This window comes from Salminus brasiliensis, chromosome 6 (genome assembly GCF_030463535.1).
Source record: "Salminus brasiliensis chromosome 6, fSalBra1.hap2, whole genome shotgun sequence".
NCBI classification, from domain to species: domain Eukaryota; kingdom Metazoa; phylum Chordata; class Actinopteri; order Characiformes; family Bryconidae; genus Salminus; species Salminus brasiliensis.
In genome coordinates, this window is record NC_132883.1 from 18,854,665 (window position 1) to 18,881,226 (window position 26,562).

General features: G+C 40.9%; 1 protein-coding gene across 3 annotated transcripts in view; it reads left to right on the forward strand.

Annotated features, from left to right (window-relative positions):
• Positions 1-26,562, forward strand: part of grid2 (glutamate receptor, ionotropic, delta 2) — a 574,752-nt gene that overhangs the window by 544,441 nt on the left and 3,749 nt on the right. The window contains exons 14-16 of one of the 3 annotated variants that reach the window (XR_011979819.1): positions 4,934-5,100; positions 18,311-18,551; positions 22,771-22,851. Coding sequence is in view for 2 of the 3 variants with exons in the window: in XM_072681911.1 (XP_072538012.1) it covers positions 4,934-5,100; positions 18,311-18,551; positions 23,077-23,259 (591 nt within the window). In the remaining variant the exon portion in view is untranslated. Of the gene's footprint in view, positions 1-4,933; positions 5,101-18,310; positions 18,552-22,770; positions 22,852-23,076; positions 23,298-26,562 lie in introns of all 3 variants that reach the window. The other 2 variants (XM_072681911.1, XM_072681910.1) reach the window with 2 other exon arrangements.

A 26,562-nucleotide genomic window follows, 5' to 3' on the forward strand; every position in this document is an offset into this window, starting at 1 on the left:
CCTTATTTTATGCAAATGCTGTTTACAGTATGCATCATTAATTCCCTGGTCCATGTACAGTTGCAATCACAATTATTCGACCACCATTGCAAATTAGGCTTATTAGCAAAACTGACAGGCTTTCAGCTGTTTGCCATGAACTAATCAAACAGAATAGTTTAAACAGCCCAACCAAACTAATATAACAAGTGTTTTCTCCAAATTCAATACAAAATGCCACTTTTAATGACCACTGTAGTCTCAGAATTATTCAACCCCTTCATAACAAGCTCCCTTTTGCTGTTATGGCCTGCTGCAAATGTGATGCACAGCCAGACCACAGCTTCTGGTTGCTGCTTCATTTTGATAGCAGCTTTATTAGGGCTTTCTTAGCCCATTCCTCATGGGCAGTGGCCTCTAGCTGAGATCTAGTCTAGTCTTCTTCAAATCTCACCCAACCCTTTCTACAGGGTTGATGTTTGGTGACTTGGATAGACACTCTAGAATCTTCCAGGACCTCTGGGCAGTGGTGGCTCAGTGGTTAGAGCTCCGGTCTATTGATGACAGGGTTGTGGGTTTGATACCCGGGCTCCTGCAAGCTGCCACTGTTGGGCCCTTGAGCAAGCCCCATTAACCCTCTCTGCTCCCCGGGGCCTGGAGTTGGCTGCCCACTGCTCTGGGTGTGTGTGTGCTCACTGTCCCTAGTTCACTAGTGTGTGTGTGGAGGACACATTTCGTTGTACATAGTACAGTGACAAATATGTACACCTTTCTGGATGTTGAGGTATGCTTGGGATCTTTGTATGAGCCTTCAGTGCTTGGTATTGATTCTTGGGTTTTTGACCATTGCCTTCTCAGTACTACTTAGGTGCAACCAGTGATAGCTTCCTCTTTCTGCCACGTCCAGGTGGCTAGTGTAGCCAGTGTTCCTTACCTGAGAACTTGCAAACTGTGCTTCTAGCTGTATCTCTAGGAACATACAGGTTCTATGCAAAAACACTCAACCCTGTCATTGTTAACCTTGCAACCCATTCGAGCCTTTGCCAGCAAAAAGCCATGTCTAATAGAGAGAGGGAGAGAGAGAGGAATTGTCCTTGAGATGGAATATCACATTCACGTTTTTGCAGATGCATTGCTGAAAATTGCTAAAACAGATTTTCATTTTTAAGAATTACAAGAGCAAAATTGCACCTCAGCCATGAAATCACCAAAGAGGAGGGCACCCTAGAATGAAGCAAAATATAGGGCAAGCAATCAGAACAGAGGTCCTTTACATACACCAGCCATCAAGGCAACAGAATGAAAATAGCCTGTTTCAGTGAGACAAAGGGAAGATGGAAAAGGGTCTTTCAAAATAAGTTATCCTCAGGGAAAAGTGGTTCTTTTAAGGTCCAAAGGTGGATGTTCCATAGCTGCATCATTCTTAAGAACCCTTTCTGGAACCTTTGTTTTTAAGTTTGTATGTTGTGGGCCTGTTATTATGTTTTCTTCCTCTAGTGCAGCCATGCTTTAATGTGGCCGTGGCTCTTGTGCTACCCGTGTGTTTTCAGCCCTTGTCTCCTGAGTTCAGTTGAATTGGAATCAATAAAAAGAGCCTCTGGTATGGCTCGACACACTTCGCTTCTGCCTCTCGTCTTCAATTTAGTGTTCTTACACAGTTACTTAGAGAGCAGAGGAAGAAGCAGGCTCACTATATTTAGCGCCTTTGCCGGGAACATAAGGAATTAGGTTCACATTATGTCCAAGCATGGTTTAGACTGCCACTACACTGCTTCAGTGTCATACTAGGGGGTCAGCACTACAGAACTTGACGTGGTCTGTTGCTGTAGTTCCTAAACGCTTCCACTTTTTAATAATAACACTCACAGTTGATGGTGGAATATCTTGAAGGGAAGAGATTTCACCAACTGACTTGTTGCAATGTTGGCAATCCACTTACAGTACCACACTGGAATTCCGTGAGCTCTTCAGAATGAGCTATTGTTTCATTAATTTTTTTTTTATAAAGGCAGACTAGGCATGGCTAGTGGCATTGAGACTAAACAAAACACCTGAATGTGATCATTGAGAGGTGTGGTATTTGTGGGTAAAGAGACCCTGATGGTCTTCTCAGCTATTCATAATATCATTTAGGGATAACAGTATATGCAGTATAGCACATGGGAAGCTTCTACCTTCTCTGGGGCAGGCTTTATTTCTAAAGTAAATGGGACAAAGCCAAAGTCTCTGAATGTACTTGACAATGTTATGTATCTGAGAGAGATATAAAGGTCACATCATATCCATAACAGGTCAGTGGTAGAGGTTGTGTAATTATTGCTATAGCTGCTGGATTAAAATGTTTTTTAAGCTACACATGGCCTTGCACGCAGAAGGAGCAATAAAGAACAGGATGACACAGTAAAGACATGTGTTTGGGCCTACTTCAAATTCATAAACTCCTGAAGTCGTGACTGCCGTGGTTGCAGAGGTGTGACAGCTCCTTCTGTCATAAGAAAACTTGAATGAAGAGAAATCCGCAGGGGGCCCCCAAGGCATCCGTGAGCATTTACAGCAGATTTTCATTTGAGCAAGCCAGCAGAGGTAAACGGAATCACCTGCAGCTATGCGCTGGGGCCAGTCAAGTCGCGTAGAGCAAGTGAGATGCTTTTTGCATGCATGTTTATGAGTGAGCCATTTATACACGTTTACACATTGGCCATTTCTTCAAAAATTCAGCAATCTTTCAGATCTGCTGGTACATCTCCACTGCAGAAGCATGAAACTTTTATGAGTGAATCATGAACACGTTTAAATGTCAGATACACGACTAGCAAACAAAACTGATGGTGCTTTTTTTTTAAAGCTTGACTTTCAAGTGAAGCACGAACCATCAATCATATCTTAATATCAGCTCGTTTGAAAATTTCTTGACATGCAATCTTTAAAGTCACTTTACTCAAGGTCCGGCTGTACTTTAGAAGGAAGCCACTGGGGTCAGGGCCCATTGATTTTTGCATAAGCCTTAACCTTGAGATGTTCAGGCTGAGGTGAAGAGGCCTCTTTTGAGTGACTGGTTGGAGGATAGTACTTTTTATGCTGCAAATTGTGTGGATACCCAGTAGAATGGAAGCTGTTGACTTTTCACTTTACAATGAGGGTTGACATCTTCTGGTTCACAAAAATAACTTTTTATGTTTTCCTCACAAGAAAAACACATGCCTGGCACATTCTTTGACTGATAGGACCAAAGTAGAGAACATTAACAGGTTATTTATTCAGTTCAGGTTCAGTTATTTGTGCGAGCACTGTATGATTTGTACCCAGGTACTGTGACATGGCATATTGACATCAGTGGGTATCAGCAGAAAAGGCTGAATTGGAAGGAAATGCTAAGTGAATTTTAAAGCTTAGTTCTTATAAGAACTATTTAGAACAGGAGATGATAGGCTAATATGCTAACATATACTAGAATAAGATTGTCTCCAATCACCAATCTCATCTCTAATAAACTATACACTTAACACACTCTTCCAGATCTTAAGTGCAGACGCAAAGCATGATTTACACTTACAGCAGGAGTATAAAAGAGCATTACACTTCCCAAATGTAGAGGGAGCCCAGGGATTCTCACATGATGCTATTTTAGAACACAGTGTGTCCAAACATAAAAAAGAAACTTTTCTGCATAGCTGAATGACAGGGCAACTCAAATCACTTTCATGTCAGCACAGTAAGTGGCATCATTCCACACATTTCGGTTCAGTTTGAAAGTGCAATAGTACAATAAAATAGGGTTTATAATGTAGTTCCAATGTTATGTCATGCTATGTCGTTTTCCTGTTTTATTTTTGTTTGTTTATGTAGCTCATTGGTGGAATTTTGAAGCTAATTAAGATTTTGGGCATTTATTTACTGAGATGAGATTGATAATTGTCTAAGTCTAGTTTCTTAGCAACCATAGTCCTAATCCTTACCGTACCCATGAATGAATCAACCCTTAATCCTAACCCTAACCTTAACTGGGGCAGGGGTGGCTCAGTGGAGCAGTGGTGGCTCAGTGGTTAGAGCTCTGGGATATTGAGCAAGGCCCTTCACCCTCTCTGCTCCCCAGATGCTGGAGTTGGCTGCCCACTGCTCTGGGTGTGTGTTTGCTCACTGCCCCTAGTGTGTGTGTGTGTGTGTGTGTGTGTGTGTGTGTGTGTGTGTGCCGCTGTACCTAAATCCTAAACTGAAACCTAAACCCTAACCCTGACCTTACCCATAAATCAGTCTAAATCTTAACCCTAACCTCAACCATAGCCTTGAATCAACCCTTAATCCTAACCCTAACCCTGAATCAATCCTAACCATAACCATACCCATGAATCAATCAACCCTTAATTCTAACCTTAACCATATCATTGAATCAACCGTGATTCCTAACCTAACCATAAATCGTAACATAAACCTTAAATTTAACCTTAAACCTAACCATATAAAGTTAATGTTAAGGTTAGGGTTAGGTACAGGATTATGTTCAACAGACAATCTTTTATATTCAACTTTGAGTTCAGTTGCATTTAAGATATATATTTTTTCTACAGTGGACAATCCAAGCAAAGTGTTAACATTTATTTTTTTGCCAATCTTTTCCTTGAACTGTCAAATTTTTCCAGACTTCTGCATTACGTAGCAAAGGCTTGTGTGTTCACAACGTCATGGTCAGGCCTCTGCAAACAATTAACAGAGATAAAGGAAGAGAGGTACATTATGTTCATATTTAATCCAGCTGTTTCAATAACAAGCTATATGTCTTTGCCAGACTCTTACCAATACATTCAGCACCTGCTCGCATTATTAGAAGTGAGCTGCTTAGTGCTTCATTTGCTTTTGAATCTGTCTGTCTCCCAGGCATCTGCTCTTCTTTGAATAGGATTATCACCTTCTGAGTCTCTGATTTGGCTGCATTGTTCTCTGTCTCCTTCTCTCTCAGGTGAAGTACGGCCGCTTTGCATTTGTGTGGGATGCAGCTGTGCTTGAGTATGTGGCCATTAATGATGAGGATTGCTCCTTCTACACGGTGAGCAACAGTGCTCCAGACAGAGGCTACGGCATCGCCATGCAGCACGGCAGCCCCTACAGGGACATCTTCTCTCAGAGGTACCGTATGACAAAGGCTACTGTACTGCCCTTTCATGCACTTGGTGTTTTTGCATTTCACCCACTCTTTTCCATCCATCAATGAAAACGGATCACCATAGGCCAACTGCTGTCCAGATATTTGTGCTTGTTCGACTGTCATCAGCACAACGGTGTCACTGATAGGGTTGTTGAATGAGTGTGTTTTTCACGAGTGTATCAGGCATAGCAGCACTGCTGAGATTGTTCAACTTTGTGTGCATTTACTGGCCACTTTATAAGAACCTTGTAGTGCCACCTTAAAAGCACACAGCTTCTTTCGTCAATGCAGAATATGCCTTTATTAGTGCACAGTTTCTGAACACAGAATCACTGTTTGCTGGCCTCATGGATCTGGCTTATAATGAGTTTGGTGAATTTTGTGAAATATTACATCCTTGCTAGTCAGTAGGAGGTCAGAGAGACAAATTACACAGCAACAGATGGCCTGCAGTGAGAGGAAACTACAAAATTTGAAATCTACAAAATGCACTCACATCGTAGTTAAAGAGAACACTAATTGTTAAGACTTGCATTAGAATGTGCTATACTATATAATAGTTTTATTAACATACTATGACACTTGTGAAAACAATCAAAAGCCACATAAAAGATTGATAAATGCTATAAATTTCGTTTCTAGCTGTATTGGTACAAATGATATCTGGCACACTCACTTCGCAAAAATCCTCTATATTATGTCATGTCATGCTGTCATGTGAAAGCTTATCACGAGAAGCTGTGCACTTCCTAGCACACATGTCTGGGTCGGTGGGCAGCCTTCACTGCAGTGCCTGGGGAGCAAAGAGGGTTAATTAAGGGCCTTGCTCAAGGGCCCAACAGTGGCAGCTTAGCAAACCCTGGTTCCGAAACCACAACACTGTCATTAATAAGAGTGCTTCTGATGCTTGATGATAAAAAGCCTATTTTGTCATTATAAATATATAATACATGTTTTACTCAGATTTGAATACTAACATTTTAATAGTATTGGTACACAGTAGTGAGGCGTTCATCTTTTAACAGTCAGGGTTCTCTTTAAATGGACAGTGAACATATGTGTTCACTTGAGCAGTATAGCATATTACATTGTCTGGTTTGGATATCTGATATTTTTGTGGTTTTCCTCCTCATAAGTGTCCCTGCAGGCTCATGAAAAGAGTGGCTAAACATCAGCATGTGATATACTGAAAGCACGTCTGAGCGGTTCTTTCAGACTAGCAGCATATACAGTCTGTCACCAATGGAAAGTCTCAGCTCCAATACTGATTCTCAGCAGGTGATAGATCTATTTATGGAACCTGTTTCTGAATTCCACATGCTTTACCAGTAGTGAGAGACTTGGCCGCAGGTTTGCTGAGCGACTGGAACACTGGAGTATTCCCTTTGAACCAGTTTCCTGATGAAGGTTTGAGATGCGCTCTTCCCGATGCTACGATTAAACTGATGCCAGTTTGCTTGTATAGCAGTATAACAATAACCGGCTCTAAGTTTAGCACCGACCAATAGATTAATGCATATATGCAAACATAAACTCAGCATACAGCATTACGCTCAAGGCTTGACTGATCTCAAGCCAGCACTGAGCAAACTTGGCATAACAAAGACACAATATCAAATCTGAATGATAAAGTCATCTTCACGCTGTGTTGTTTCCGTTTCTGTGGTTTGTTAACAGCTTTGTACTCTCGCAAGATTTGAAGAGATTTCTTCCATCAGAATTAGGAGTCAGGGTGGCTCCCAGTATGTGGGCTTTCCTCCTATTATTTGTTTCTGTCAGTACGCAGAGCCCTGCGTTGTCTGAAATGATGCTTATGAAAGTAAACAAGCTATTAATTGACAGTCATATTTAATTCCTTGCCATTACTGTTGGGACACTGTCAGGCTCATGGGGAGCCATCAGTGCTGATTTTAATAGAGCAACTTGGTAAATGCGTCCCCTATGGCTGGTGAAACATCGGCGAGGGAGAACAGACCAGGCTGTGCCATACATGCACTGTTTCAAGACATTTTGCGTCAGGCCAGTGCATGGAGCATATCGCTGCTGTCATGTCAAAAACATCATCGAACATTTTTGAATGTTTGAAATGCCATCTTCTCCTTTACCCTTAATGAGGGATGAATCAATGAAAATGCTCCAATATTACAGACAAATCATACATTTTTCAAAAAGGATATTAACACACAATAAAAAAACATGTTTTAAGCCAGTCACTGTTAAAAAGTATAAGTACTTTAAGGAACTTCAATTAGACGTTTATCAATTTGAAACTGTGGAGGACCCTATAAAAGTGTTTTGAGAAACCTTCAAGGAACCTTTTTCTTCATAAAAGCATCTTAAGAGGTTCAGATTCCTTGAGGAATGTATACTTTTAACAGTGTAGTTCAGTAACAGCATTGCTTGTCCAACCTGCAGTTCCATACATGTGCATGTATCTTACTGTAACAAATATAGTATTGAGCAAATGTCAATAGAAGCTATGCATGTGACATCACAGGTGGCGGGACTCCCTGCAACCACACCCACTGTATAGCAGCATTAGCATTTAGTGTGCATACAATTCACATAAACAACTGGAATCCAGGCACCGAAAAGTGTGGGAGCTCACTGTTTGGTGATGTCACGCTCTGAAAACCCACCGTAGTGAATTTAGCAAGTAAAAATTATTCAAAAAGAAAAGCAAGCAAACCTGGATGAATCCGTCTACTAAATGTGCCTGAAAACGGTCAAAAACACTCCTCTAAACTTGTGTGATTTGAGCCTCAGTTAGCTGGACATTCCTGGCCACACATCGATGTCCATGGACTATTGTTTCTTTGGTAATTTGGATGGATTACTGTTGTGTCCAACTGTCTTTAATTTATTCAGATAATTGCTTGATTCATTCCCTGTTTGTCCATTTCCTTTATAAACATAGCCAATCCGACTAAATGGGGCGTGTTCCAGCAGGAATGTGACATCAATGCAGTCATTGATTTTTCAGTCAAAACGGCCAACAAGTATCAGTTATACATTTTTCAGCAGCAGGAAAGCAAAGTATAAAACATAAAAGCATAACACGACATTACACCAAACTACGCCAAATTATGGCAAGCACATTCAATGATGTTGATGTTTGGACTCTGTAGACACAGTGGAAGGATAAACAAAAACACTTTCTCAGCTCTGATTTACTCCTCTCTCTCAAAAATAACTGTAAGTCCTGTTTATCTGATAGGGGGCAGTTTTGTGGTCTACCAGGTCTTACATATCTGTCCTATTTTCTACAGAATTTTTAAATCACTTTTTGATTGGAAATTAAATAAACAAAGGGCACTGTCTGACTTTTGCACAGTCCTTTGATTACTGTTTTGTTTCATTGACGTTGCACTGTAGGTGGACTGTTATTGATTGGTGTCTTGGTCCATAGAGCACAAGAGGAAGAGAGTGAGTGAGTCTTACAGAAGATATTTCTTTTTTGCCGAAGGTAAAGCACAGAGGTCAAAGCTGTGCTCTCTATAAGACGTATACATTTCAGCGGTCAGATATGGATCGGACTGATTTTATTTAATTTTATTTTAGTGTGTGATTGTAAGCCTTCTAGGGGAAATAGTGTATTCATATAGCACCTGTCAACTGTCTGCCATTAAGATAAATGGTATTGGAATAACAATTACCAGTATATTTGGCCTGACCATTACAGAAATCAAAGATACCTTTAAGATAACAAACCATTAAGTCTTTAGTTGTGGTCATCTAGTCCTCTTCCACAGTTGCAGATATTAATGTTTATTTATCTGACATTGTTTATGATGATATACTACATTACATAGTCCTGTATACTTTACAGTACCCTCACAAAAATTTCAATGGCCACTGAAAAAGTATATTTTGCCCCACTTTCTTTTTTTTTTTTTTTTTTTTTTTTTGATAATCTGATGGGCTAGCCTTCCGTTCATACCTTCAGGAGAGCTTGTCTGACTTGAGTCTGCATAGAGACAAATGCTGAATTTGTTGTCAACCAAAACAGTTTAAACACAAGCACCATTCTAATCCCAGAGGAGATCATTAAATCATTAGACCTTTTCTAGTCTGCATTTAGGAAACATTTCAAACATTTAATTTAATTTCATTCATTACATTAAGTTAATAAACATTAATTCAATGTGATTAATAAAATAATTAAATAGCCACTGTGACCCTGACAATAATTTAATTAGTTTAAAATTGAGTATATTATTAGTCTACTATTTTCTGCTCATTATTACTATCGTTATTTTTATTATTCCCATATTAATTCAAAAATCCTCTCCCCAGCCCTCATGAAAACACTGAGAATCAATGTTTTGATATAATTAAAAGTGTCTTCTCGACACCTTTGGCAAATTGGCACTTGACAAGACTGACCTGAAGGCTGATGTGAACTCTCGACAGCTAACTCGACCTGCTAATCGCTGACATTTGGTGTGACACGGCAGCAGTCTTTTCGCAGGACAGATGTGGAGCTAGTTGGATTCTCTTGGCAGTTGGCAGGCACCCATGTGCAGCAGCTTCTGCTCACTCAGAATAAAAAGCTGTGAACAAAATGGAGCTGGCGAACACATGACATTTGAAGTCCATTGTCATGTTGATCGAAAGTGCTAGCAATTGTGGCGCGCATTAGGAGCCACGGTGGCTCCCAGTATGTGCACAAATCTCGAAGTGACTGACGTCTCAGTAGTAGGACAAACTGCATGACTTCTGCCTATCGGTTAGAGCTTTGAAGAGTCCAGCGAGCTAAACCCCTCCCAAACTCTCCAACCCTTAATGAGCGATTAGGAGTAATTGCAGAGAATGATTCCCTGCCTCATAGTTAGTGTGTATGTGTGTGTGTGTTAGAGGTTGGGGGGGGGGGGGTTACACAGCTTTTTCTGTCTCTCTAATAGGAGAGACAGTTTTGGTGCCTCTGCAGTGTTTCGTTCGGTCAGCTGCGAAACCCACAGCGTGGTTGCCTCTTTTTTTCTGGTTTTCTTTTCTTTTTCTTTTCTTTCTTTCTTGCTAATATCAAGTAGTTTGCCTGCTTGCAGTCAGAGACATCTAATAACATGTGATCATTTCTGCCGCAGCTGGTTGCCATAGCAACAGCTCGAGATAGTCCAACACTCTAATAGGAGCGCAGGGCCCAGGAGGAAGGATAGCTGGGTGAGGAGGACTGCATGACAGACAAGACCTAAAGGAGAGTGAGCCACAAATCTCTGCCCGCAACACACCTATGAGAACGGAGAAATGAGTTTTGCAGCAGACATACATCCAAAACACCTCACTGCAGAATTCCCCTGACTCTCTCCAGAGTCGTCTGGGGTCTGGGCCGAGAACCTGTCGCATTTAAAAGAATTCTCTAGCTCTTTTTTTTAACCTGATCACTATTTGCCACATCTGTAGCATGTGGTCCAGTAGAACGGACAGTAATTTGAACGCTTTCCCAGGGCACCCATTGACCCAAAGCACACTTATAATAGAAGCCAATGGGCCAGGAGTAGAAGCAGCACATCTGCCTAAGTGTGTTTTGAGTCAACAGGTGCACTGTTAGTATTGGGGAAGTCGTCCAAATGCCTTAACTCTGTATACCTTTAAATCCAACTAGCACTTATCCAAGGCCCCAGATTCTGAAGAAGCCTGGAGTGTTCCTTTAAACTGGATCAGACCAATCTGCACTCATTTAATTATTTCATTAGCAAGGCCAAGCATTTGCGATTAGCCCAAACAAATGGACATGGACCCAAGCCAGCTCGATCCCAGTCTCTGCATTTGGTCAGCGACTAGGCATTTTTGTTTCTGGAGTGGCGGCTTGCAGGGACAGGCAGCGGGCAGAGTAGTGCATTTGCTGCCTGTTAGATGTCTTCACTAGCCTATCAATCAAAAGCGGCTGCTGTAACAAGCATACGGGCTTACTGCTGTTCTTCCTTGATCTCTCTCCCGCTCGCTCTCCCTCCCCCCCTCCCCGTCCTTTCTCTCCCAAAGCCGTGCATTAGCATGCATACATGTATCTCAAGCACCTGATGCACAGTCTCCGTGCACTTTGCGGCACCCAGGGCCCAAATTAAGGAACTGTCAGCGTGCGAGGTGTGGAGGAAATTTAATAAATAAATAAAATGTCGACTGTTGCAAATTAGCAAGCTGTTGTTTTTCCTGCTGGATCTTTAGGTGAAGGCGCAAGGGGAGACTCTTGCCAAGGGGGAGTAGAGGAGGAGAGAGAAAGAGGAAAGGAGACGGGAAGATAGAGAAATTTAATTTCAAAAGGACGAGGCAGACAGACAGACTGGGGGTGGGGGCATGGAGGGGTGGCAGGGAAGGTGTTTAGGATTTAACAAAACAGTTGGGTGCTGAAGAAATACAGCGATGATTTGTGATGATTTGTGAGGGAATTAGCCTGTTTAAATTAGCCACAGCATTCACCCGACACCAGGGGTGCCCAAACTTTCTGGAGGAGCCAAAGTGCAATGTTTTTGATGGGCTGAGGGCTAATATTTCAAAACAAGATGCTGTTTTATAGCATTACTCTGTATTTTGTTACTAAAATGCTGTAGAATACGTAGTTTCATCAGGTGAGGGGTAGGCTAACGTTCTTGAGAGCCAATTGAATCCCTCTTGTAGGCCATTTTCATTTTGTAAGTAGGTTGTGCAAGTGTGAGTAATCTTTTTTAGGGGTAGATTTTATGCAGGGTAAGCCTAGTCCTGGACTATATTGTGTTCAGTTAATTGTATTCAATGGAGAACCTCCACTCTGAATACTGTGTAGTCTAGGACTAAGCTTAATCCCTATCCAGAAACCTTAACCCTGTAATACTCCAAGGCTTATTACACACAAATGTATATTACTCAGTAACTACAGGGACTTCTGTGCAAAACTGGTGGGGATATTGCTAGGTCATATAACTGTGGAATAAAAGTTGTGGAATAAAAGCTTAATGTAAAAACTGTAAAGGATCAACTCTTTAATTGACGTTCCTTTAGATCCAACCCTAATGCACCTGACCTGATTGATCACATTACTGCCTTCACAAGTCTTTAGTTGTCCAGGAGGAGGATTTGTGGCCACAGTTCTAAAAACCTCCAAAAGAGCAGGTCTTGTCTTTGGAGATACAGTACCTCTTTCAAGGGTGGCAAGCAGTGAAATCCTCAGGTTGAAACTGGACTGTTGATCCTCTGTGAACGGCCTGGTGTTAATGCCCCAAGGATCACGCCATTCTCCATTTGCTGAAAGCACCAGGATGTTAATTCATTAGCCGGCGGGGGTGTTAATTTGCTCCAGACCAGCTGCTAGAAACCCGCAAGGTTGTTACCAAGCTTTCTCCTCTTGCTTCTCAAAACGTGCCGTTTATTTCCTTGACAACTTTGTTTTTATGAAGGCTCTCCAAAGCCGTGCTGGTCTGGAGAGGGAAGCTGATTTGCGGAGTCATTAATGTTACAATGCTTGTTCGACACATTACGGTGCGACATGCCTTTGTGGGCTCCTCTGAACAGGCAGGTGATCAATAAGGAACAAAAAAAGAAACTGTGGTATTGAAGTAACAATGGGCTGTGGTTTGCTGCTGCATTCTCTCCAGCCTTTATCACTCTATTTTCAGGCGATTAATTATAAGCCCCACCTCCACACACACACACACACACACACACACACACACACACACACACTCACACTGCATCTAATGGATTTTCACTTTAAAAAGGAGTGGCTGAGGAACACATGGAGACATTTATAATTTGACAGGGATGTATCTGCTTTTTCCTACCAACCCATTAAAAAGAAACAGCTGTGATCAAAGCTGTATATACATTTGGCCGAAACAGAATAGAATAGAATAGAAGACAATAGAATATAATAACATTTAGAGCAGGATAGGAAAGGAAATAAAAGGGTTGGCCACAATGAGGAGAAGATTGGATACTATAGAATCAGGTAACAAACAGACTGGCATATATGACTGGTTGTAATGGAATAGAATAGAATAGAACAGAACAGAATAGAGATAAGATAAGGTAGCTTTGAATAATGTGCATAACTGACTCATTAAAATAGGATAGATCTATCTAAAATAGATCCTAGATAGGATCAGATCAGATAGGATAGAGTAGGTTAAGATGGGACAGGATAGAATACAATATAATATAAAGTAGAATAGACGATAGGATAGAATATTATCAGGTATGATCAAATTGGATTGGAAAGAGAGTAAAATAGACCATAACAAGACAGAATAGAATAGAACAGAATAGAATAGATAAAAGGATTTGATTGGATAGGATAGAAAGAAAAATAGGCCATAACAAGATGAATAGAATAGAATATAATAATTTGATTGGAAAGAATAGAAAGTAAATATAAAGCCCATAAAATATAGAGTATAATAAAATAGAATAGATAAAATTATTTAATTGGATATGATATTGAGTAAAATAGGTCAGAGCCGAATAGAATAGATAAAAGGATTTAATTGGATAGAATATTGAGTAAAATAGGCCATAACAAGAGAATAGAGTATCATAAAATAGAACAGCATAGAATAGTCTGATTTTATTGGATAGAATAGGGATTAAAATAGGTCTTAAGATAGAATAGAATATATAAAATGACTTAATTGGATAGGGAGTAAAATATGTAGGGAGTAAAATATGTCAAAAGAGAATGGAATAGAATGGCACAGAATAGAATAGGTGATCAAGATATGGTGGATAAAAATAGAATATAACAGAGGATAGAATGAGATCAGTTAGACTAGTAGGATAGGACAGCATAAGGCAGAACACAATCAAGTTAAATTGAATATACTTGAATCATATGTCTTGAGTAAACCCCTTTTTTGTGGTAGTCAGTGTAACAGTGTAACAGGAATCATTGGTGCCATTCAGTAGAACGGCAATAGAGCAAGAATATTACATGCTGTGAAAACTTAGATCTCAGATAAAAACACAGAACAATTAGAACCACATAATGCGAGAAATTGCAGCGCAATGAGAATGAGGCACTCTCCTTAAAGCACTTGTGTGTGGTGTGTTCTATCCTTTTTATCCTGTTAAAAAGCTTAAAATGAGATGAATAGCGTGGGGCTGCAGCGGCACATCCCCTATGAAATGGCATAGTGTGTTGAGGTATGTTGTAATGGGCTTTTGTGTTACTTTCAGAGGGTGATTTTTCAAAGCGTGTCAATCCTACCTCTATGACAGGGCTGTATATAAAGTGACCTTCTGCGGGTGGAAGGTTACTTCCTGTCATATGAAATAACAGAGCTGCTACACCACGCTCTGGAATACCAAGCCTTCCTACGGCAGTAAAGCATTTACCAAGGCAATATTACACCGTGTAAAAGGTAGTGTGGTAAAGGGGTGTGGACTGTATGAGATAAGAATGACCATCCAGAACAGTAGCCTGTTTGTTAGATGCAAAGCTGCCAGGTGTGCTGGACGGATGTACAGCATATTTGTGCTGTACTGGTATTGCCTTTTGAAAGCAAATAGACAGAGTGATCTCACTCCCCGGGTATGTTCTCACACACTCTGTGCACTCTCTCGCAACATACGTGTGCAGCGTTGCATGGCTAAGTGTTCTTGGCACTTTCCGTAAGTGATCTTTAAATTTGGAATCACAGCAAAGCCCCTGCCTCCCCTCCCCAACACCCTCTCCTTGTGTCAGCAGTGTCAAACGTGTTAGCACAATCAAAAACACAACACTCAATACTGATAAAAGGCAGTGAGTCATACCACCTGACCTCTGTGCAACCTCTCCAGATGGGATCTCCAAAAGAACACAATATAGAGTACTGCTAGGTAATACATCTCAAATCTCAATCTCAAAAAAGTGTTCAATTTGACGGATTTAATAGGTGTTGATTAGCTGCTGATTTTATAACAAATAAGCTGCTGACATCTTAAAATATGCAGAATTGGCTATAATGCTGTACATTAGACTGTACATATGATTGGAAATACACTAATCGAGAAATTAATTTAGACCTGTACACTCATTAATATAATTATCTAATTGGCCATTTGTGACGCAGCAGTGCCATGCATAAAATTATGCAGTTATGGGCCTTCAGCTTCAGGTAATGTTCACATCAACCATCAAAATATGATCTTACTGATTTTGAAAGTGGCATGGTTGTTGGTGCCAGATGGACCTCCTGTTTTTTTAGCACAGCAGGCTCTAGAGTTTATTCACAATTATGTAATACAAAAAAAACATCCAGTGAGCTGCAGATCTGAGGACGGGAGCGCTTTGTTCATGAGAGAGGTCAGTTGAGAATGGCCAGACTGGTTTGAACTGACAACTGATACGCTACAGCAACTCTGATATCCACTTTGTACCACCTTGAGATGGATGGGCTACAACAGGAGACAACTAGGTCGGGTTCCACTTCTGCCAGCCAAGAACAGAAAGCTGAGGCTGCAGTGAGCACAGGCTCACCAGAACTGGACATTTCGGAGAAATGTAGCCTGAGCTCATAGATCACATATGTCTTATGAATATGCCAAGTTCAGTGTTCTTCACTGGATCTGAATCTAACAGAGCACCCTTGTTGTTGTGGTAGAACAGGAGATTTAGAGCACTAAAGGGTGCGTGTAAAATCTGCAAAATTGCTTTATGCAGTCATATCAAAATGGTGCAAAATTTCAACATCTTGTGGAATCCATGCAACAAAGATTTGAGGCCGTACCCAGTATAAATATGGTCTTTTGAAATTGCTAGGTGTACAGAGTGTATAAAAAGAGAAATATTAAAGGGCATAGTCATGTGTCGAAAGAGGTGCTTTAAGTGAATGCTGTGCTGAATGCCATGAAACATGTTCTTGTGGTTAGACAGAAGTAGTACAGGCTCTGTTCTCATACATCGTGTTCCATTTCAGATCCCTGACATTCTGCACAGAGCTCTAATCAGTAACGTAAGCTGAAGCTATGCTGTTGTCTCCAAATGAAAGGGAAAAATGATGCAAAACGGTGGGGACAGAACATCCCAAACAGTTTGCTACGGTAATTAGTGCTTCACAGCACTGGAAATACTGAGAACTAGACAGGTCTTTCTGTATGCATTACAAAACTCACTGTAAATAACACTCCTCTGGTCCAAAACTGTGTTGTTATCAGATGCTGGGTCTACAGGGACCAGATAATCCCAAATTTATCTTTGCTTGGCTTGCTTTGCGCATAATAGAATCAACAGAAATCAACAAAAAATCTTCTGATTCCTGAAGGGAAACAATTCCATGCATTTTCCAGCGTTTTCTTCTTTTTAGCTTTTATACTAGAATGTAGTTGGAACTGGAACTGAGAACAGCTCATGCTGTACGAGGTTACATGGAAACCTATCCTCCCCCTCTTATATTATGCTTGTGTGAGAGCACATAGGCTTCAATATGTGTGTGTGTGTATTTGTGACCATGTAAGTCAGTCTTTGCCAGGACGCACATGTGTGTGTGTTTCTGTGTGTACATGTGCTTGCGTGCCTGCGGCAGCTGCAGATAGAGTCTGAACACAGACACTTGGCAGTCCCCTGCTCTCTCCTTCAGGGAGTGCCTACGTGGTGTCACTTGCCACAGAAGGCAGTCAGGCCAATGAGAAAGAGAGTGACAGGCAGACAGACAGAGGAGGTGAAGACAGAGAGAGAGCTCCGAAATGCGAAAGGGGCAGTTGATACGAAGGGCTTTCATAAAACCTCTGTGTTGCGTGTTTATAATTATTAATCTCCAGACGCTGAATTGGCCTTATAGCACCCCACCCCCCTCCAACACACACACACACACACACACACACACACTAAAAACAATGCTCATTTTTAAGACTGGCGCAGAAGAGAAAATGCTGTTGCATTTCTGAGAAGACACTGCCCTCTAGTGTCCGCAAGTGGAGTGGGAGTCTGGCGACCGCAGCAACAGATGCCACTGGATGGGACATAAACTGTGGAAACCTCTGGGGGCAGGTTGAAGTGAACCAATAAAACCACAGGAAAGAGAAGTCCTATTAGCTTCTAGCTGTTGTTATTATTAGACAGTTGTGAAGAAATGTGGCCATTTTATTCATCCTTTATTCACTTACGTTGGGCCATGGATGTAACGTTCGCTTTTTACATGGTTGCACTAATTTGTGGTTTAAATATCAATACTAGTGATGCATTGGTATAACAGTTTTGTGCTGATGCTCGTAGCTAATCATTTTCATGTACAAATATATCTTTCATTCATTCTGCTTTTCTATAATATAATAAACATGTCACATCAAGTATCAGTCTAAAATATTAGGCAAATACATAATCATCTTCCCAAAGCAATTGTACCTTTGTGACTTTAATTACATCCTAAGCATTACTAATCGGTAACTACAATTGGTAACCAGTTGTATTATAACAGTGGGGGGGGAGTCAGGAATTTTTTCTGCCAATGCCGACATGATTTTGGTATGTTGTGATATGATTCGTACATTTCTAATGGATATTTTAACTTAAGTATACTGCATGTACCCATACTTTCATTTACATACAGTTGAATTGTGCTTATTACCCCTCTGATCCCAGCCAATGAACATATTAGAACACTCAGACAGACTGTACAGGATATAACTAAGTGTATATGTGTAGCAGTATAGGGGCCAGACAAATGACTTCCACCTCAAGCGGTACAGCTACGTTTCACTGGTTGTATAGTGAGGTGTAGAGTGGTTAGGGGTTAGATGGAGCTGAAGTTTGCTCCCTTTTCGATTGGAACAGAATTTAGAACAGCAAATAAGATGCTGGCGAATAAGAAAGGAAATCAGTCTTGGATCAATTTGAGCATGACTGTGTGAGTCATACTTTTTTGGCATTACTGATGTAGCAATTTTCATATGTCAGTCATGTGAAGATGGACAGCAGTACGAAAATAAATCAATGTGCCAAAGAGTAGGCAGCGTAGGCAGGAATGAAAAAGATATGTAAAGGAGATGGAGTCAATTTCTCCACACTTTCAGGCATATTCAAGCAGGTGGGTCGTGTGAAATGTTTCTCCATTTTTTTTATCACTGGTATCTAGAATGTTGTGCTGTAGCATATAAATTATTAACAAAATAAGATAAAAGATTCTGAAAATATGGAAAGTTACAGTACTGAACTGTATACCATTTTGAATTCAGTGAACTTTCCATACATGTTGCAGCATTTGGAGCTCTTTCTGAGGTCATTGTCTATGTTCCATGTTGTATATTCAGGATCTTGGAACTGCAGCAGAATGGGGATATGGACATTCTAAAGCTGAAGTGGTGGCCCAGGGACAGTCCGTGTGACCTGTATTCGGCCGTGGGCACCAAGAAAACCGGAAGTGCCTTGGACATTCATAGTTTCGCCGGCGTGTTCTTCGTGCTAGCGGCCGGTGTGGTGCTGTCTTGCCTCATTGCCACTGTGGAGACCTGGTGGACGAGGCGGAAGGGCTCCAGAGTGCCCTCCAAGGAGGTGAGAATCCTGGGGAGGTGGGGTTTTATTAGAATTGGTGGGTTGGTGGAACTGGTTGGTTGTAGAGCATAAAAAATCGATTAGAAGGAGGTAATCAGCCTAATGGGACAAATGCCAACTTCCAACCCCTTTTGAGTTTAGCACTGTTAATAATAGCTATTAGCTACTGTTTTCATTGGGAAGAATAGACTTGGTTATAATGAATAATTTTGCAATTTTGGTAATATGGTGACAGGGCCAAGAGCACAGAGGTGTCAAGTCTGAGATAGCTAGGCTAATAGCGAGCACAGAAATCTTTCTGAGGGCACACCCACCTCAAGACAGAGACATAAACACACTCTTCAAAAAAAACAAAAACAAAAAAAAACAGGCACTTGCCAAAGATATTCTAGTTACAATGGAGCCTTGTTTTTCGAATGTCTTCCAATTAATCAGTCAGGTGTTCCAAAATCGATGTCCTTAGTAACCTTGCATAATCTGATCTTTATTATTTCTGTCAAAGGAGAGTAGCAAGGACTTTAAATCAAAGGAAGCGGCACCTGACTTCATCAAACCAGCTTTATAAGAGCATGTTTCTTTTACTACTGGATCTTGATGCCAGTTTGATGTTTAGCTTGTTAACGCAAATTGATTGGCAAAACAAGTAGAATGTAATTCTGTGTCTTGGCAGCTCAGATTTAGCAATTAAGATCAAATGTATCGCTCCAAATGGGATCATTTGGATGTTCTCAATGGCCAGATCCATTTGGCTTCACGGCCCACTTAAAACATCAAATATGGACCAATTAGTCCAACTTAAAAACATGTACGGAGAAAACAGGCTTCATCTGTTAAAAAACTCACAACACCTGAACGGCTTCTGTCTGAAGGAATGATTTACCCCTAATGGCTCCTCGTCATGCTCGCAGATGTAAAACTGCAGGCGTTCATCTATTCAGGTCAATACAGCCCCTACAAACTACTCAACACAATGCGCTCCACTCACATCTGTCAAGTTCCATCCTGTACACTCTACCTTTCTCCTGTCTGCCAAGGCGTCAGGATGAGCCTAGCCTTTAAGCTGCTCATATCACAGCAAGTGCATGCAAATACGGTTCACGGTTCCAGCCAAAAAACAAAGGTGTGAAGAAAAAGAAAAACAGCCCACCCTCCAGATTGCTTTTTGATCAGTGAGCAGGGTTTGGGTCCAGCCTTGAGCAACTCCCCCCCCCCCCCCTGCCATCCTAACAGCTTTCATCTGCCAGTAGAAGCAGCAGGCCACGTACCACTCCAGCACACACAGCAATGACCACAGCAACACCCCTGCCATCTCTGTAATGACCCTGGCCTCGGCCTGCTGATCCACTGACCACTCCAAAGACACAGAGCAGTAAGAAGAGCTAGAATATCCTGACAATAGCAACAAATATAGAGAAGATGATGAAAACATGTACAAAAACAATAGGCTTCCTGCACCCCAGTACATAATGTACTATAGATGAAAATGTATGATTTGCAGTCTATACAGTACAATTCAGCAGATTTAATGTTCTACATGGGTCATTCTGTTTTTGCAGTAGCAAGCAATGGTAGTATTGATAAGTAACACCACTGAAAGTAACAACACTGATAAACATTGCTTAAATATGAGCCACTTGAGTTTTAAAGAGGCTTTTTTGAAAATTCAGATTTGTATGATTTTCAGCTCAATACATTTTAAAAAACTAACAATATGGCCCCTCTTAATAATATGTATCTTTTATGTATTCACTTTAACAACCTATGTTATAACAGTATAACCACTGGTGATGAATTTGCTATTACAAATGCACTACAGTAGTAAAGCTTATGTAATTGTATGTATGTATATATCAACTTCAGTTACAACTGCATCACAAAAACAGGAAAAGCAGCAGTTCACATACATGTACATTGCTTTGTTGTAGCATGGGTTATTAATATGTAACTACATGGTTATTAGAGACTCTCAAGATTAAAAAGAAGATTCATTTTAGTTAATAATTGATCAAGATCAAATAATTGAATCAAGATCACAAAAAATATTATTTTTCAGTGGTGTTTTGGTGAATGAAGAGCCTCATGGATTAAAGTTGAAGTTTACTGTTTTACTTCTGCAATGGTAAAATGACCATGACCCACATCTGTTGGTAGCAGCCTTTAGGGGTGCAAGGTACATGTATTTGTACCGAATCGTCATGATACGGGAGTCACAGTTCGGTACACACAATCGCTCAGAAAATACACAGTACGCGCTATTAGGGTAAATGCACCACCTGGAAACCTAAAGCTGTAAGCCATTTGATTTTGTGTGGCACTGTGGGAACTATTGTACTTTACGAGTATTTCTATGGTACCTGTAGTCTTGTTTGCCCCCCCCCCCCCAAAAAAAAAAAAAAAAACTAAACTAATATGTAACTTACACAACTGTCTGTTCAAATGAAATCTAAAAAGGAAATCTAGGTTAGTCTGGGTTAGTAATGGAACCATGACTTCTGTGTACCGTTACACCCTTAGTCGCCTTGTAAAGGAAGACATGAAACCAGCTGTAGGGAAAAAAAAGCTTGATTCTTGATCTTGATTCATGACACCATGCTAAACGTGTCATATTGGTTTCACTCTCACTCATGTCTACAGAAAATGTACAGACTATGCTGTGTACATTTTACAACTTCATAGGTAACATATGTGGAGTAAATTTTATGCTGAAAGGGCTGTGCATGCTCTAATTATTGCTTATGAGTGTGCATAAGCATATGGTACTTGAAAGGTAATTAATAGCTTCCCTTGATAAGATTATCAGCATAAGGTGAAATGGAAATTGATTTCTTATGAGCTTTTCTAAAGTGGCTTTTTGAAGGTCAGCTATCACACTTGAATCTTCTCACAGCTCCTGCAGCGCATTTGCGCTCTTCCAGAAGGTTCCATCAGACTTGAAGCTTGTCAGGCCTCACTGACAAGCCAAAACACACACACACATACAAGGGCACACAGCTAAGCACATTGAGCACACTCGAATGATCAATCAGTTTTAATATTAGGAGCAAACTGATTGTCAGAGGTCAAAAGATAGAAGAAGCTACGATGAAAGCTCATTTCAACCACATTTCCATTGTCATACCAAGGACATCAGTGGTGTGTCAGTTACTTGCTTAGACATATTTAATCTTTTTTTTTCCTCATTCCATTGTATGCACCACAGATTCTTTTCCATTCACATGCATGGTGTTACAACTTAGTTTCTGAGTGGTGTGCCTTTGCATCTTACTGCATCACTAACCCATCCTGACTGCTTTCTTTATCTCTTCCCGCACCAGTAATATCTTTTGACACCTTGCTAGCGTTGAGTGCACACCGAAACAGTAGAAGGATCTTTTGTGTTTGTGTCTCTGTCTCTTAACATGCACACACACACATACACACATACACACACACACACACACACAAACAAACATGCACACTGCATATGTCATGGTGTTAGCTTGTCCCTGTTTCCTCTTTCTCTGCTTCTCCGTGATCCCTGGGCCGCCCCTCTCTCTCTCTTGGCGCAAGCTGATTCGATGTGACAAGTCATCAAAGCGTGTTTCGCCCAGTGGGTTTCTCTTTGCGAACATGGTGTTCACATCACAGTGCCACCTGCCAATAGTAAGGGGAGAGGTGGCCCGTTGGATCCAGAGAGCCGGAGAACGCACAGCGCAAGCCAGGCCACTGGTCAAGCTGTGTCCTTTTCATGTGCCTGAAAAAGCAGAAGAAATCTCAGATGTCTGCTCTGTCATTGCTGTTATGATTATGTGGAGTCCAGCATTACCTCTGAGCATTAACCCCTTCAACTTCAAATGTTCAGTTCCACTCCCAATTACCCGATAATTTGTAGTAAATCTGAAGGTTAGGAGCTGATTAATCAGTCTGCAGTTCAAGGGGTTACAGAGCCAGTTTCCTTCCTCTCACTTTTCAGTCAAAGGCCTTAGCTTGAAAGTGAGTGTGAACCTTTCCAGAACGTAAACATAAGGGTTTTCAGAAGTCCAAAAGTTGCCAAAATTTGTTCTATTGAATTTGCAAATAACCTGAGGTTGCTGAACGCCACACAATCTTCTGTGTTGACCATTACTCTGACCTCAAGAAATGTGTGATTTCTGTCAGAAGAAGCAAAAATCATGTGAGATTTACTGTCCGCCGCATTCGTTTATTTGTTTTTGTTTTTTATTTTTGTTTTGTTTTGTAGATAAGTACTCTGTGTTGAAGGGTTAAAGCGGGCGTGGGAGAGAAATGAAAAAATGCCATTTTTACCATCTCACCTTTCCAGGTATCTGGCTCGTTGGACATAGAAAAGAGCAAAAAAAAAAAAAAACAAGCCAAGTCTGTGTGCTGACTGTTTGTTTGTTTGTCTTTCTCTACTCATCCCCCCACCTATCTTAAACAACCTCTATCTCGTCCTCTCATTTGCTTGCTCCATCCGTCCGCCTGTCCGTCTGTGTCCAAACCTGTCTGTGTCATCCCGTGGCTCGTGGGCTGGCTCACGGCTGTGCAGGTGCAGGCCGACGGGCCATCTGTCAGGCAGGATGAGCCGTGCCACGAGCCACAGAGTGACATCACGCTCACGCTCAGGCCCTCATCCAATCACCTGTCGCCTGCATGCTGCGCCACACCTCTGGACTCCACCCTGCGCCACACGTTCGCCATCCCATCGCGAACCGTCTTCTGCCAACATTGAACAGCCCACTCTGCTAACTCACCAAGCCTCTGGCACACGTAGGTAGTGGAGTAACCCCAACCCCCCAACCCCCCAGGCCGACCCCTAGTTTAAGCCCTTAAATGGCCAATGGCCTGCCGAAAAGGTTTTATTACAGACATTACTATTACAGAGGAATAGCCCCAGCAGTTGGCACAGAAGGCCCTTTAGTTAATAAATAATCCTCCTTAGTGTTTTCTTTGGAGAAATATTGTGATACTAAAATTCAGAAAATAAGAGCATAAAAATGGTGGAGATTATGATAACAAAGAGGTTTTTGGCTTCGTGGCTAATACGGCTAATGATAAAGGACTTGGAACACTGCACCGTCGTCCGACTGACATCAAGAAATGATCAGGGCTGTATCTTCAGGAGATCACAAGTTGACACGCTTCATGTGACTCAGAGGAAGCACATGCTTGAAGCAGTGCTTTATGTAGGGTGGCATTATGTAATGTGAAGGAGTTGTAGTTAGTGGGGGGGGGGTAGTGCTGGGAGACAAGAAATAAAAGGAATTGTTTTCTTTATTTCGGTCAGAAAAAGTAAAAAAAAAAAAAAAAAGATTCAGATAAAAAACAAATGAGATAGTTTAGTCCATTACACCATATACAGTTTGCAAAGGTGTGAGTTTAGATCCAAACAAGGAGATTAAATACAGTCTAAGCAGTAAATACCAGTCTGTGATATTTGCATTCAGACGTCTAATAGAAATCGGGTCGTTCTTGCCACACTTCATTCAAAGTTCTTTCAAAAGCAAATACCCACAGTGCAGGTGTTTGACAGGCTAGAATGGATGGCTATTGGAACACTCATATAAAATAGAGTAGCCTTGAGTCACAGTCTCTGACATTTGTAGAACATACTCAGCATTTAGACCATTACCAAAAAGGAAACCTCTGTGCCTGATGCCTACAAGTAATCACACTGCTGAAACCCATGTGAATGTTCCTTTTAAACATTTTCCCGTAGATAAGAGAGAGCACAGCAGGTCAGCTACAGCTACGAAACCTTGGAATAAAAATCTGCTGCGCTGATTCATATCTAAGATGAAGCTTTTACTGATCTCTTGCTTACAGAAAAACAGGAATTCAGTAAAGGGTAATACTATAAAGTGGTGTTATCTTAAAAAGGTGCAGTTAGGGTTTTTTTTTTTTTCGAATGACATGAGTGGCATTATTTTGTGTGGTTCTCATAGAGGAATTTATGAGGATTTAGAGAATACTTCATAAACTCAGTATACTTCATATTGTTGAACAAAGCACTCCAGATGACCTGTCCCTTATAACTCTATAATTCATTCACACACACTCACATTTAAAGGGACAGTGCAGTGGAAAAAAACAATGACAAGTAAAGCTAATCAGCTAGATAGATTTGTTTTCCACGGGTAGCTTTTCACTACAATAACCCCTACACACTTGCCTTGCAACCATATAGAATTGTTATGGAATCTCAAATAGACCTGAGTTTGTAGTAGCTGATATATACTTATCTATAAAAATACACAGAAGTATTTCACATAATTAAAAGGTAGTTGCCGTTTTAAAGCCTGAATTTTGTCTGATCTTTTATCTGTCAGTTTGTCCATTTTTGGCCACCAAACTTGCCTTGGCTGTTGGGCTACATTGTGTGAATTTGACTTGTTTGCCCAACTGTCACTTTACAAATGTGATGCCTCCCTAGGTCTTACTCTATAGCTTACTCTATTCAGTGTACAATGCCCACCTTTTCAACACTACTTTTTAAGGTAAACCCAAACCCTGCCCTCCCTTTGCCCTACACCCCTCTGAGGGCAATGCCTACCATGGAATTCCAACTCCATCAAGGCCCTCTTCTACCCCCTCCCAACACTCAGGTCCTGCTGCCTGCTGCCACTGGAGTCCATGGACTGCACTTGAAACTCCACATACAGGAAGCCATTATGTCCTCTAGGTCCACTGCAACCCCACACACAGTCCAGCATCCTGTGAGTGTCACTGCTTGTCAGTGGTGGGAAAGGTTAATATGAGAAAAATCAGTTGAAAACTCTTTTGTTAGCTGAACTATAATTCAGTATTGATTAAGACAGCAGCTTGTGTGCCAAGCAAAATAGCATACAATTTAAACCTTTTTGCAGAGAAGCACATTTGGAGACTGTCTTTTTTGAAAATCTTTGAAATTGGTTAGTGTGTGAGGTGTAATCATCTGCACACAACACAATGTTTACCAATGGGAATATTATAAAACCAGATTTTCAGATTACATATTACTCCTACTCAGAGGTGCCAAATACAGTTTCTTGCCATAGACTAGTGCACAGCTCCTCCTGGAGATCTAACTACCTGGAGATCTCCTCTACCTTTTACCTCCAACCTGAATCTAATGGGAGCAGGGATGTTTCCAGCCTGTACGTTTATGGCTCTCTGGCCATTAATAACAGCCTGTAGAGAGTCTGTAAACAGTCTTATGAGTTTCTCTTTGTGTCTCCTAAAACATCTATCTATGATATCACTAAACACAGAAGTGTAACTGGAAAACTGTAAAGTTAAGCCATTCTGTGCAAGATTTATTATCATACTGCATATTTTCATATAATCTTGGTGCTATATTAGCAGTAGCTCTTTATTTGTATACATGCACAGCAGCCAAACAAGCACTAGCTTGCTGTGAACATCCAATTATTTCCAACATCAAACAGCTTGAGTTGCAAGAGCAGTTGTAGGTGGGAATCAGGGAATTTTGAGTTGGAAAATTCTGAGCTCCCAGTTGTCAAGAGTGCAGCGCCTCCTTCAGCTAATCAGGGTCTTCTGACGCCAATAATTAGATGGATCAGGTGGAGTGGATTAAGGTCGGATCTTAAGTCTGCAGAGAGGTAGATTACCAGGAGCAGGGTTGGTGACCAATGCCACAGTAGAACCACTTATGGTTCCCATATGAGAGACCATTAGAAGAACCCTTCAGTGGATGGCTATTAAGGGGAATCATTTTTTGGAAATGGGATTTGCAAAAGGATGTATGAAGAACATTTTTCAAGTTTTAAGAAACTCAACATAATGAAGTCTGTACCATTGGTGTCAAACTGGGTTCATTCCAGGCCACAGCACTGAGAAGTTTAGTGTTTCTTCTCATTAGATAAATCTCAATCAACTCCTTCTTGAGTTGAGAAGTCCTGGTGAGGGGAATTACATATTCTTCCTAATTGATCAAACACAAAAGGTTCATCTTGAAAGAGCTTTAGTGTGAAATTCTTATTTGTTAATTCATCATAAATGGGACAGTATACACCAATACAATCCTGTAATACAA